Source organism: Mastacembelus armatus, chromosome 7 (assembly GCF_900324485.2).
Source record: "Mastacembelus armatus chromosome 7, fMasArm1.2, whole genome shotgun sequence".
NCBI lineage: Eukaryota > Metazoa > Chordata > Actinopteri > Synbranchiformes > Mastacembelidae > Mastacembelus > Mastacembelus armatus.
Genome location: NC_046639.1, coordinates 17,252,033 through 17,265,569, shown reverse-complemented (window position 1 = coordinate 17,265,569; position 13,537 = coordinate 17,252,033). Strand labels below are relative to the sequence as shown.

Below are 13,537 nucleotides of genomic sequence, written 5' to 3'. Positions count from 1 at the left end.
GATATTGATCAGTGACTGTGTCTCTGTAAAAAGCACTCCCTGACCCTTTCATCTACTCTCTGCAGGTTCTCATATCGGAGGGCCTCGGTCTTTACGCTCGGGATCCAAAATTTGTGGCGTTTGCGAAGCGGGAGATAGCAGACGCGTGTCACATGACAGTGGACGAGATGGAGTCAGCTGCGAGCGACCTGCTTAGCTCGGGGAGCCACAGTTTCCTAGGCAACACTGTCGCTGCTGACCCTGCCGCCCTATACAGCGATGAGGAGCCAGTCAGGATTGGCCGAGACGAGGACGAGCTGGCTGACGAGATGACGTGTGTGACGTCTTTCTAACGTTTTGACCAATCTGGGGAGAGAGGAACTGAGAGAGGCAGGGCATTAGTGATGTCTGGGCCTGCGAGGTTTGACTGACAGGCCATTTGACCAATTAGGAGGCAAGACAAAGAAAGGAGGTATGAGAAGATGATGGGTGGAAAAAGGATGAAGAATGAAAAACAAAGAAAAGAAGAACAAAAAGGGTTGAGAAAGATGAATGAAGAAATAAAAAGTAAAAAGCAGAAATAAACATGGTGGAACGCTTTAAGTCAGACGATAAAGGCAACGTGCTGAACGTCCTGCTCTGTGTGGACAATAAAGTTTTATTCGTGTGTATTTTTAATCTCATACACAAAGCTGGTGATTTTTTTATTGTGTGTTTGTTCAGTGTTTCCTTTTTTAAAATGTTTTTTTATCGACTCTGACGCAGACGACTGTTGGTCTTTTATTCTCATTTGAATTTTGTATTTCTGTGAGATCTTTGTTTTTCTTTCCAATATCTGGGACAATTTTCCATCAGTTTAAGGGCTTTTCAATCCCACACCTGGATTTCCTGAAACTCCCCATCATATACTGGCAACTGCTGAAAACCAGAAGCTCTGTCTGAGCCCAGCTTACCTCAAATAAAGAGAAAACAAGCTGCAGTGTGTTATTAATCTGAAACTGCCCACGGTCCCCGTCACAAGGACACATGCACACTGTGTGCGACCTGTAACTACAGTCATGTTCTTAAATGTTCACACAGTGACAGTTTTTAACACTTGCTGCTGATGGTTTGCAGCCAGTGCCTGAAGTGTGAAATCGTAGAGCTGATTTTTCAGGTCCTAACTGTGGCATTCCACACTTCAGGCACTGAAAGCCAGGTCTTATCTGGAGCCAATCCCAGCATGCAGTGGGTGAGAGGCGGGTCCCACCTGGACAGATCAGCAGCCTATCACTGGGCTGACACACAGAGACAAACACACATTCACACCTACAGGCAATTTAGAGTCACCAACCAACCTAACCTGCATGTATTTGGACTGTGGGAGGAGAAAACCCACACAACATGCAGACTCCACACAGAAAGGCCCCGGGTCCATACCCACAACTCCACTTAAACAAATGCCACTCCACTTCAACAACAGCTTTGTTTCAGATGTCTAAACACCTATGGACCTGACAGTAGACACATACTGTACACACACACACACACCCCGATATTAACGAACCAGGTTATAACAAACTGTTCCTATCGCTACCAATGTGTGATTACACACTATGAAGCAGGAAGAAGGTCTGTCAGTGCCCCCTGCTGTCACACCCCTGTCACTGTGATTACACAGGTTCAACATCTAGATATTTAGAGCAGCAGGTCACAAAACAGTTATCTTAAAGCCCTAAAGCCAAAGACAAAACATATGACAAGATAAAAACAAGTCACACAACAGAAATCAAGAACAAAGAAAAGGCAGAGTCAAACACAACAGGTGCAATATACAACATAAAATTTAAATGGATTCAATTGAGACAGAAATGGGTCAACAAAGAACTGTGACTGGAAGCTGATGGCTCTGCTATTTTAGAAATGTTTGGGACAATAAGGTATTATAAGCTCTCTGAGGTAAGAAGGAGCTCAATGATTAAATGTTTTACAGATATAAGGATCAAGAATTTGAAGTTTTATTTTGGATTTTATTTTATAATATAGGAGAAATATGATCTCTTTTGGTAATCCTGGTCAAAATTCTGGTTGCTGTGTTTTGGATTAACTCAAGACTTTTAAAAGAGGTGAACCTGTTTTTTCAGCGTCGCTTTGAATTAGGATGCTTGTAATTTTGAAAATAGCTCTAAGGTCTGACTGAATAAATAAATACATAAATAAAGAAGGCGGTTCTCATAATCTGTGAGAGTTAAAGGACACAACTCCAGGGTTCTTGACAGAAACAAACACGGTCAGCCAGACGCCAGAAGGTACCATTTCAGTTTGTCTTCCCCCCACTCCACCTCAGCTTAGTTGGAATCTTCTAGGTTCTGATTGGCTGAACACACCTAATCCAGGTAATCAGTGGGATGGTGGGGTGGGGGGGCAGGGATAGCTGGACAACAAGCAGGGCAGTGGTCCAGGACAGAGTTGGCCACCCCTGATCCAAGTAAAATTAATGAGCAGCTATTCTGCTGACTGGCCAGTTTCAACTCTGCTGTTCTAACCCTAAACGGCAGTATGTAAAGTACTTCAAATTAGAAAAGGGGTTTTGTGGTACTGCAGTAAAGGATCTCAGTACTTTAAACAAATGAATTAAGATGAGTTTATATACATATAGCGGACGCAGGGCGGTTATTACACACCGCTTCATGGGTCACGTGGTGTATATATATATACATCATAACCCCCCCCCCCATTATCATTTCTGATCAAAATAAAAATTATTATTGATGAGGATGGCATCATATACATGTGTCAGCGTGTCAGTGACGGCTCCTCTCCGCTACGCTGTTTCTCACACACGCGCGCGCAGTGCACGGAGTAAATAAAAAATAAATGACGCGCACAGAGGCACAGCCTCCTCCCCCTCCACCTCCTCCATCTCCTCCGAGCTCTCGACAGGCGCAGGATGGACGTCGTGAACCAGGTACGGGCTCTAACATCCGAGATTTCTTTGCCTTTTCTCACCGTGTTCTGACCATCTCCTGCTGGGGGTCAGTTCGGTTCGTAGTCCGGGGCGGCCCGTCGGGGCTCGCGTTTTTCTCCCGGGGAAGCGTGTCGGTGTTCGGCCCAGTCACGGCGGCAGCACCGATACGTGAGGAACTGAATTCCCGGAAAAACCATAGTAATAATCTAATTCGGTGAAATGCTGATGTTTTTGCAGATGTTCCTATCGCTCACTCCATGTCCCCCCATGCCAGTTTACAGCGGGTGTTTTTTTTTTCTTATTCATGAGGGTGGGGGGTGGGGGGTTCCGGGAGGAGCGGCTCGGTCTGTGGGTTTTCACCCGTCCCTGTGATTGCAGGAGAACCGACGGAAACATTTCGTGCGCTCGGTGAGGCGATTGGACTCAAAGCAAAATGGCAGCCGGGGATGGGCGGGGGGGGGGCAGGAGGATTTCCTCTCTGCTGCTGATGCTGCGGATGTTACTGGTGCTGATGCTGCGGCTCTGACCCGCTCCGCTTGTATACAGTTCTGTAATCGGTTCACTAACCGGTTCCTCGGCTGCTCCTCCGCAGCTGGATTATGGTGCCCAGCACAGAAACAGCCGCGGTCCGCCATCGTTTGTGGGTGTGTTTCATTTCTATTCGGCGTCTAATGAACTCTTGACGAACTGAGCCGGTTTGTCTGGTTACGCTCCTGAAACAACCGTGTGTTGGTCAGTCCGGTTTTCCGTGATAACTTCAGGATTTAGAACGCTCTAGGCCCCTGGACCAGATTAGACTTCAGCACGACCCACTCTCCCGCTCACAAGAAGCTTTTTTTTTAAATAGCTGCAGGACCGAGAGTGTGTGTGTGTGTGTGTGTGCGTGTAAGTAACATGGTGGTGTAAATACACTCGTGTCCTGCAGCTGCATGGACAAGTTCAATAAAAATCCATTGTTTTAATTGTTTTTGGATTCATATCAACAAATAAACAGTGAATCAGTTGTTTAACTAATAATTCATTCTAAGTGTTACCAGCCATCATTAATGTGATGCTTCCAATATCTGAGGCCCAACGCTGGGAACTCACCTGTGTGTCTATGAGATTAAATGTGGTTTCTGTCTGTCCACAGCTGGTGGCCCAGGGTCAGTTCAGGATCCTGAAGGTTCCTCTGGGCTTCATTAAAGTCTTAGAATGGGTGAGTTCCTCAAACTAACATCATGCACAGCCTCCTACGACGGTACCACAGCAGAACCAGGACTCAGGTTCCTACAACACAAACAAACGTTATGTTCCCAGAAGAGTTAAGTTGCTTCATTTTCTGGAAAAGTGTGTGAATTGGAAAAAAAAAAAAGTTTTGAAAATGCTCCAGTGCCACAGAAATCTCTCTGCGGAAGCTAAATCACTTCTGACACGGTTCACATCTTTCAGGACGTGTGATACTGAACAGCATAAACTTGATGTTCAAACACATTTTTCCAAAACAGAACACACAGTATAAAGACAGAGTGTTTAAAATGGTAAATATTCAATGAGCAGGTATGACGAGACTGTGGGGGATCACTAGAGCTCCCACAGTTTTGTTACTAAATGTAAATGAGCACAGCTCTTGGGTCCACTTCCTCTGTCAGGCTTCTTTACCAATGTGCTGGTACTGAACAGGAAACAGACTGAATGCTGGGAGCAGATGGTCACAGCCGGACTCCCTGTCCAACTGCGGCTTGGCACAGACCAAGAGTATATGCACGATTTAGTTCAACACTATCATACTGAGGTTTCTGCATTGTGAGGTTGTTGGAGTTCCGCCCACATCACAGATGCACTGACTCAGCCCTGATGTTTAAACAGTGTAAACAAACCAAACCAGCTGTTCTCAGATCAGATCTGGGCTACTTGCATATGTGGTCCTAGATCCAATTCCTATCCGATGTGTGAGTCGGATAAGAATTGGATCTAGGAGGAGAGGATATGGTTATACAAACAGAATACGTTCAACCAGTTTCACCCCCACTGACCCAGACCTGGTGTTCCTACAGTGTGAACAGACCAAACCAGATGTTCTCAGATCAGAATCCATGTGGTTGTTTTAATGTCGCCCTCCTCTGCACGTATCGCCTGTCGTCATCATTCAGTGTCTGATGAGAGGATGATTTCAGTCATGTCTGTTGGGATGAGGAGATGGAAGCGAAGGTAACTCAACCTCCAGGTCACATCATGATGTTGAAGGGCATGTTTGAGTCCTTTGGCTGCTTTGAACACTCTCCATGTGAAAAAACCAAAGCCATGTTAACCCTGGTTTTGGTTTTTGCTCTTTCTTTGTCCCCCTCTCTCTGTGCTAAAGAACGCCACCTCTGGGCTCTGGCAGCTACTGTTTCCCACTTTTAGCTGCAGAGAGCTCCTCCATGGCTGGCTGTTGGAAATGACTCCTGGCCTTTGGAGAAATGCTTTTTCATTTACGAAGCAGACTTTGCCAACACAGGGTAGAAAAGCGGGCATAACAACAGAAGGACTGTAGGTAGCAGAGAATCATTGGTGGTGGCGGCGGCGGCGGCGGGGTTGGGGCAGGGGGAAGGGGGGTAGTATAGCTGCGGGACACCACGGCCTGGCTGTGGTTACCTTGCAGGTAACGCACTGGAAATATTAGTTCATTCAGCTTTAAATTAAAGATGATGATGGTGATGAGCACAGCTCTAATACAGACGGACTCTGGGTTTGACTCCTGCTGCAGTTTACACTCTGTGACTATAGATAGACGTGATGGTGACTCACCGTCCACTGAACAAAACAACACTTCCCTGCTCCAACAGAACCCCATCCAAAAAAGCTGCATATTAAGCTGCAGTAAAAAAAACTCATGGCAGGTTGGTTATTTTCCAGCTCTGGGTCAATAAGCAGAAATCAGAATCAGAAATACTTTATTAATCCCTGCTGTTCCCACGCTCCATAACACACAAGGTACAAAAAGGAAAGAACAAAAGTAAAGTTAAAATGAAAATTAAAATATGAAATGCAATAATAACAAATGAAATCAAATAATACAGAAAATAATACAAAAATACCCTATGTTTACTATTTAAATATACATATATGTTAATACTGAACAGACTAGATGGATTGAAAACTATCAACAGATGAACAGGGCAGGTTGATTGAGCAGACTGAAGTTCTCTACAGCCTCAATAATAACAGATTGATTTTCAGAGGGAGGAGTTGAACAGTTTGATGGTCACTGGCAGGAATAAATTCTTCTGGTGCCCTGTGTTGCATCGTGGGAGGTTGAGTCTCTGGCTGAATGTGCTTCTGTGGCTGAGCAGGGTGTGAAGAGTTGTCCAATATTGATGTTAGTAGTATTATATTGGTTCATTTTGCTGATAAGATCTATAATCTGATATGAAATTAATAATAATAGTGGGTGGAGTCTAAAAATGGTTTGTTTTTAAAAAAAAGTTGGTTAGGGTGGGGTGAAGGGCGTTTCCTATCATGACTCAGCAACAGTAAGGGCTGTGTTTAAGAAAACGGCTGATAAGCAGCAAACATTGTCGTCTACAAAATTTGCCCCGTGCACAACTGTAAACAGTCATTGACAAATATCAACACACAAAAAATACGGTAGTTAGATGTTGTTATTCATGACCCCTTATTTTAAAAAGGAGTAGCAGAAATTATTTGTAATGGTTTATAATTTCCGAGACAAGGGCCCTCCCCTTTTGACCCGTACGTTACACACACACGTCACAAAACAAACCATATTCTTATCTTGACAAACACCCCATTTTGCTTATCTTAAAAACAGCCCTTACTTTTGCTGAGTCATGATAGGAAACGCCCTTCACCCCACCCTAACCAACTTTTTTTTTTTAAAAACAAACAATTTTTTAGACTCCGCCCACTATTATTCTTAATTTCATATCAGATTATAGATCTTATCAGCCAAATGAACCAAGATAATACTACTGATGTTATCCTGGACAACATGCTCCTCTCTGACACTGCTGTCAGAGAGTCCAGCTCCGAATATCAGAACATGGCTGGCCTGGTGGATGAGTTTATCGAGTCTGTTGGCGTCCTTCACCCTGAGTGTGCTGCTCCAGCCCACAACAGCACGGAGGAGGGTACTGGCTACCACAGACAAACATCTGACAGATGTTGAAGGACCTCAGCCATTCCAAGAAACAATATTCTGCTCTGGCCCTTCCTATAGAGGCAGTTTGTGTTTTTGGTCCCCTGTCCAGTTAAGTATTTATATTCCACACTGATCCTGTGGATAGAAAGATGGGTCACTAGTCTTCTTCATGTCCAGTACCAGTTCTCTTGTCTTTGTCACATTGAGCTGCAGATCGTTCTGCTAGACACGACTGAGCAGGTATAATATGGCGTCCTCAACTCCTAGTCGAGTTGATAGGCAAACTGTAGTGGATCTAATTATGGTCTGATTTAGGATGATTCTCTCCAGAGTCTTCATGAAGTGTGAGGTCAGCGCTACAGGTCTGTAGCCTGTAGTCTACGGACGTCTAACCTCGTATCATCCAGCAAATAATATACTGAAAACAGCCACATAAATCATTAACGTTACTGCCTCACGCCAAGTGACGCTCATTGGCAGCATCCCTTAAGTAAAATATGGCAATTTTATACAATGTGTAAATAAACAACTCATCAAATTTATATTCTATGAATTTTAACCAGAACAAAGACGACTTCTAGCACCTTCCTTATTATTACTGTCAGTCAATATGCTGGTGATATTTTTAATCCACTGGTTATCATTTAGTCAAAACCTGTTCACCACAACATCACAGTCAAATGTTTGTCTTCAAATATCTGTCTTTAGTTTGAGTTGAAGTCTAAAATGCTAAAATCTTCAGTTGACAGTGATATAAAAAATATATATATTTTGTCTCATTTCACTACTTTTGCTGAAAAATGATTTTGCTAATTACAGTTTTTCCATTGATGCTCCCCCCCCCCTGCAGTTTTTCGCCATCTTCGCCTTCTCCACCTGTGGCAGTTACTCGGGGATGTTCCGGATCCTGGTGGAGTGTAAGAACCGGACGGAGAGCGACCTGAGTATAGAGGTGGAGTTTGAGTATCCGTTCAGGTGAGCACAGCACAAACACAATGTGAACAAAGGCACAGATGCATGGATGAACAGAGCAGTGATTGGAGGTCAAACCGGAGGAGAGGAAGGAGGGAAAACTTATATTAAGCCTTATTAAACAGCAGATGTACTCAAACTCTTTTATTAAAAACACTCCTCTACAATAAACATCCAGCGCTAAATTTATTAGAAGCAAGATATGACAATGATAATGAGCCTCCATTACACAACTCATTTTTGTATTAATGCGTCTGCAGCTGTTTTTTTCAGTTTTTAGTACTTCACCCAGTGAATCTGACAGAAGCTGAGAGGATTGACGGAGGCAGGACTCAAGAAAAATAAAAAGTTTTGTTTCACAAATGAGCAGTTTTTTTAAAATAAAATTTCTCATATTGTTGCTTTTCACGAAATACTGGATCAACTTGACCTCACTGGGTCAAAAATATCACTGAAATGACACTATTACAGTGAAATGTAAGTCAGAAACGTAACGAGGGAGCTGAAATAGACTCTACTCTGAGGACGGAGTTTGTATTGTTGCCATTTTAAGGCCTTCATTGTTTTTGAAATGTTCAATCTCAAGTGGTACTGGTACGTACAGGTGTGAGTACAAATATATCAAAACTGTCTGTAAAAGAGAGAAAAGCATTGATCTGAAAACAGCTGAGACCATCCCAGACAGGAAGTGTCAAGGACCAAAACAAATATCTAAAAGAGGCTAAAAAACTGTAGAGCGCTAAGGAGTTGGTGATAATCCACAGCCTTAACCAGCCGCCTGCGCACTGTGCTAAGATCCTAATGGTAGTGTTAGCTTGTCAGTTGGTTTTCATTGGCTCACAAAGCCAGATGATCCCTAAAGTTACAGGGCTCATCTTCTGAGGAACACAAATGTCTGCACCAGATCACATTTTTGGCAAAGTGTACTTTACAATCTTCAGAGTCAAGATACTAATGTGGTGGACTGAGCTATTTTCCAACTCGTCCATTGTCAGACTCCACCAGGTATATTTCGATGCCCCCACCTGTAAGGGCGGGAGCAGGGACCGTCTCTTCCTGGTTGGTGACTACTCTTCTTCAGCCGAATTCTTTGTCACCATCGGCGTCTTCGCCTTCCTCTACTCAACAGTGGCTCTCAGCATCTACATCTTTTTCTTCGACAAGTACAAGGAGAACAACAAGGGCCCACTTATCGTAAGTTCCCCCACCCTCACAGCAACCCGGAAACTGACAGGTGAGCTCCTGTTACTCAAAGTTTCTGTGTGTTTTTTAGGACCTGGGAGTGACCGGAGTGTTTGCTTTCATGTGGCTGGTGAGTTCAGCTGCCTGGGCAAAAGGTCTGTCTGATGTCAAGACGGCAACCGACCCTGACGAAGTGATCACTCTGGTCCCCGCCTGCAAGGTAGAGGGGAATCGCTGCCGTGAAGTCCATGACCCGGTCATGTCTGGTCTCAACACTTCTGTGGTAAGACTTTCTCTGATGTCCCACCAGGTCAGGACCACCCTCTCACATTAGGGCTCAGGGTTGATGTAAAGTATCCAAAGTATCCACAGTTAGAAAGGCCTGTAAGAACAAACCAATCACATCCCACCACCTTTGTGTAACTGTGTACAGTGGTTTAGAAGTGCTGCATCTAAGTTGTACATTATTTATCAGACCTGAGTTTTAGTTAGTGCTTTGCACCCTCCACAGGCAGGCATGGGAATAGCAAATGGCAGCATTAGAGGTCTTCACCTTCTGTGACTAACATGTAAACACAAATAATAAATCTGATATTATATTATAATAAAAGTGTGGGGGGGGGGGGGACTAAAACACAGCACATGTACATTTTTAGCTGCTAGAATGTCATAAAAAGTTGAGCAGGAATAAAAACCCTGCACCACATACAAGGGGGTCATCGTCCTTCACTTTCTTCTCTTCCAGGCATTTGGATTTATTAACCTGGTCCTGTGGGCAGGAAACCTCTGGTTTGTCTTTAAGGAGACAGGTATCATTGCACCCTTCATGCGCGCTCCCCCTCCTCAGGAGAAACCTGCTGCACCAGACACCTATGGCCAACAGGGGGCATATGAACAAGACCCGTATGCCAGCAGCCAGGGAGGCTACCAACCTGACTACAGCCAGCAAGGATACAACCAGGTGAGGAGCCAAACTGCTGCTTCCCTCTACCAGCCTGGAACACTTTGGAAGGAGGATTTAGAAATGTAGCTGTCTAAAAAACATATTTTAATTTTTAAATTTTACATTTTATTGCATTGGTCACGGTTTTTTTCCAGAGACCAGAGCTGAGGTCCAGTTAAGAGGAAGTTTTTAGCAATTTCCCAAGCAGAATCCCTTCTCAAATTCAGCTTAGAATATTTATAGAAAATATCAAATATCTAGGAATTATATCAACCTAGAACCATAGCCAAAGCAAAACTAGAAGGTAGACCCATACCCATACAGACAGTGTCCAGAAGAACTGTAAATAAGGACTAAGACTAAAGGCAGAAGGAGCTGCTTGTATAGCTCCATCTAAACCCACCAACATCCACCTACAACTGCACGAACTCCATTAACGACAAATCCAAGACAGGTGTGAGCAGGAAGATGGGCCCAGTTCTACTAAAAATATCCATCACTACTTCATTTGTAGCAGCACCACACTATAGGAAGACTCTTATCAATGTGGGAGTGAACAACCATCAAACATGCTTACTTTAAACGAATGTATGTTTATTATAATTGAAACAATCCACAACAATGACAAATACTGTCCAGAATATTTTCCAGAAAAACTGCAAGGCTTCTGCTCGATAACATGCTGAAAGCACAACTCCATCCCAACAAGCAACGTCAAATTATACTTCAGTAAATATACTTACCAGTAATTAATTTCCATCAGTGCTTCAGCTCTACAACAGACTATAGTATACATTATTAGTGTAGTATAGTATTATAAAGTGGAACTGGGTCACAGTCACAGCACAGTATTCTAAATAATGCCAGACTACAGTACCTCACACATCTACTGTGTACATTCCCACTGTTGTTTCTTACATTTGCTACTGTCTCCCCTCCAGGATGCACAGTATGGTCAGGGCTATGGCCAACAGGGGGCACCCACCTCCTTCTCCAATCAGATGTGAACTGAGAGGAAGCAGGTGAGTCTTCTTCATTCACTACTTAAATAAATCACCATCAGATCTGCTGCTCAGACTCAAACCAACAGTGCCAGTGATACTAAACCACAGGCCAAATGTAAATTCATCCGTCCCCAACTAATGACCTGTTTCCTCCTGTTTGTTTGAGTAAAGTTTCAGTGAGCAGCTGTAGTTTTAATGCCAGTCAGTGACATTGCTGGCAGAGACATAACACTGAGCTCAACTAGACTATTATGTTGTCTTTGAAGTTTAAATGATCCTGTCTGTCTTCCCTTCACAGAAAGCGTCGGAGTGAACAGTGGCTCACCTGCAACCTACCCACAATGCAACACTCCTTTCTATCAGCAAAGTTAGTGGGTGGAGTGGAGGGGGGTTTAGATGTTACTACAATGAATCAACGTATAAATGATTTTAAAAAAAGAGAGGTATAAATAACTAATCCACGTCAACATAACACCAGGACGACGGCAACAACAAAACAGTGATGATGTTAATCAGTTATTCATATTAAAGTACATGTGGAGAGAATGTATGTTTGTGTTGTATAGATATATATATATAGATATATATATAGACTGAACTTTTTCTTCATCTTTGCCCTGGCCCCCGTCATATGCCTGCCCACTGACACATGCCCTGTCCCCCATGGCAACAAACCAGACTCAACGAATCATGAAGCGATTTGGACTTGGATATCACTGAGACAAGACAGATTTAAACAAATTTAAATAAGAACTGAACCAGATCAAAGTGGACCCAAACCAACATCCTGCATCCACAGAAAGTGATGTAGTAAACCCAGTCTGGACTATTTGTATTTGATTCATGGGTCTGGTGCATTTCTGCTGCTGTGCTTAGATTAGATTAACTGTGGAAACAATGCTGACCAAACATCCGTCTGCATTAATATTACATCTGGTGTTGACCAAGAGCAGACTTTGCTGGTTTCTGCTGCCCCTTTGTTGTACTGAAAACCCAAATGTTTCTGCTCTAAAACATAATGACAGGTCCCAGTACATTCCTACAAAGGAATTTTATTTTCACAAACCAAAAACATGAAATACACCGTTTATGTCCAAAATCTGAAGACTGCGCAGTTAACCTGGCAAAACCCTGCATTAATGTTAGCAGCACTACTCTTAGCTAACTCGGCCGCAGCAAGACACTAGTCAGTTGATACATTTACTACAAACACATCAAACTATGGTTGTTAACTTTGTTCACTGGGCTTATATGATGTGAACACTGCAGTCGAATCAATCACACAGTCGACAGCGGGTAGCTAGCTAACATAGCAAGGTCATGCTAAGCTTACTATAATGATCACCCCAGCTAACTAACACGACTGACTGTAGTTTTGGTAAAAAGAAAAGAAGAAATAGAATTCCAGATAAAATCAACAAGAGAATGCTAAATCTATTTCCAACCGACACATTTCTTGGGTCAAAATGACAAACGTTAGCTGCTTCTAACGACCTATACCAAAACCGAGGCCCGAGGACTCTTGGATCACAGAAAGAAAATCTTGAAAAAAGGAAGCTTCCTGTGTTCTGCTACATTAAAACATAAGTATCAACAACAACAAACAAAATTGTGTCTTGAGTTTTCAGATGGATGTTTATGTCAGTGTGCGGTCTATTTTTTATTGGTTTGTTCCTCGGCTCTTGGCCAATTAGCAACAGCTGTGAGTTGTTTTTGGAAAAGTCTGAAAGAAAAAAACAAAACAGAAAAAACTTGATGCTTCTTTTGTTCGTTTTGGAAAGTGAAGCTATTTTTAGCGTTGGTATCTTCCTCCGCATGGTGATGTGTTTCCTGCTTGTGTTGTACAGTAACCAATGATCAGTGTGATTCTACTTCCTGTTCTGTACAGGTGTGTGTTACCTGTCCACACTTCTTCTAGAGCTCCACCACTCTTTCTCTCTTCCTTTCTTTCCTTCATCACTCATTCTTCTTTTTCTTTCTTCTGGGGTTTCTACTTATTTTCCCTCCCTTTCTTTCTTTTATTCTGCTCTTGCTTTGTTCCTTTCTCTCCACCTTTAGTTCATCTTTTTTCTCTTCATCTTCTCGTTTCTTCCTTCTGACATCACCCATCTTTTCCTCCCCCTCTCCTTCTTTATTCTTCTTTTCCTTTCTCCTCTGTCTTGTCCTTCTCTACCTCCTCCACTTTCCTTCTGGTCCTCTGCCTCTCCTCCTTTTTTCCTCCTCCTTCATCTCCTAATCTCCCTTCATTTTTCTCCTGCTCCTCAAATTTGCCTTTTCTTCCTCCTTTCGCCTCCCTGTCATTCCCTCCTCCTCCTCCTCCTCTTCCTCCCTGCTGTCGTTCTTCTTGTTCTTCGTGACTCTGCCTGTGACGTAACTCCCTGCGTGAT

At 43.2% G+C, this 13,537-nt stretch overlaps 2 protein-coding genes and 1 long non-coding RNA gene across 4 annotated transcripts in view; 2 read left to right on the top strand and 1 right to left on the bottom strand.

Annotated features, from left to right (window-relative positions):
• cacna1fb (calcium channel, voltage-dependent, L type, alpha 1F subunit) overlaps positions 1-332 on the top strand; it is a 28,639-nt gene extending 28,307 nt beyond the window's left edge. The window contains exon 51 of the mRNA XM_026331631.1: positions 66-332. Coding sequence (XP_026187416.1) covers positions 66-332 — 267 coding nt within the window. The remainder of the gene's footprint in view (positions 1-65) is intronic.
• A 2,528-nt stretch (positions 333-2,860) lies between these two features.
• sypa (synaptophysin a) lies at positions 2,861-12,686 on the top strand. Of its 2 annotated transcripts, none has more exons than XM_026333037.1 (8): positions 2,861-2,926; positions 4,059-4,124; positions 7,900-8,024; positions 9,017-9,215; positions 9,295-9,486; positions 9,949-10,164; positions 11,088-11,168; positions 11,449-12,686. In XM_026333037.1, the coding sequence occupies exons 1-7, from the start codon at positions 2,909-2,911 to the stop codon at positions 11,151-11,153; spliced, it is 882 nt and encodes a 293-aa protein (XP_026188822.1). In that variant the 5' UTR covers positions 2,861-2,908; the 3' UTR covers positions 11,154-11,168; positions 11,449-12,686. The 2 variants fall into 2 exon arrangements, with proteins under 2 accessions (XP_026188822.1, XP_026188820.1); XM_026333035.1 differs by lacking the exon at positions 2,861-2,926 and adding an exon at positions 3,484-3,570.
• Positions 7,887-13,537, bottom strand: part of LOC113145893 (uncharacterized) — a 15,739-nt gene continuing 10,088 nt past the window's right edge. Inside the window, exon 4 of the long non-coding RNA XR_003297282.1 lies at positions 7,887-7,989. This is a non-coding gene — a long non-coding RNA (uncharacterized LOC113145893). The remainder of the gene's footprint in view (positions 7,990-13,537) is intronic.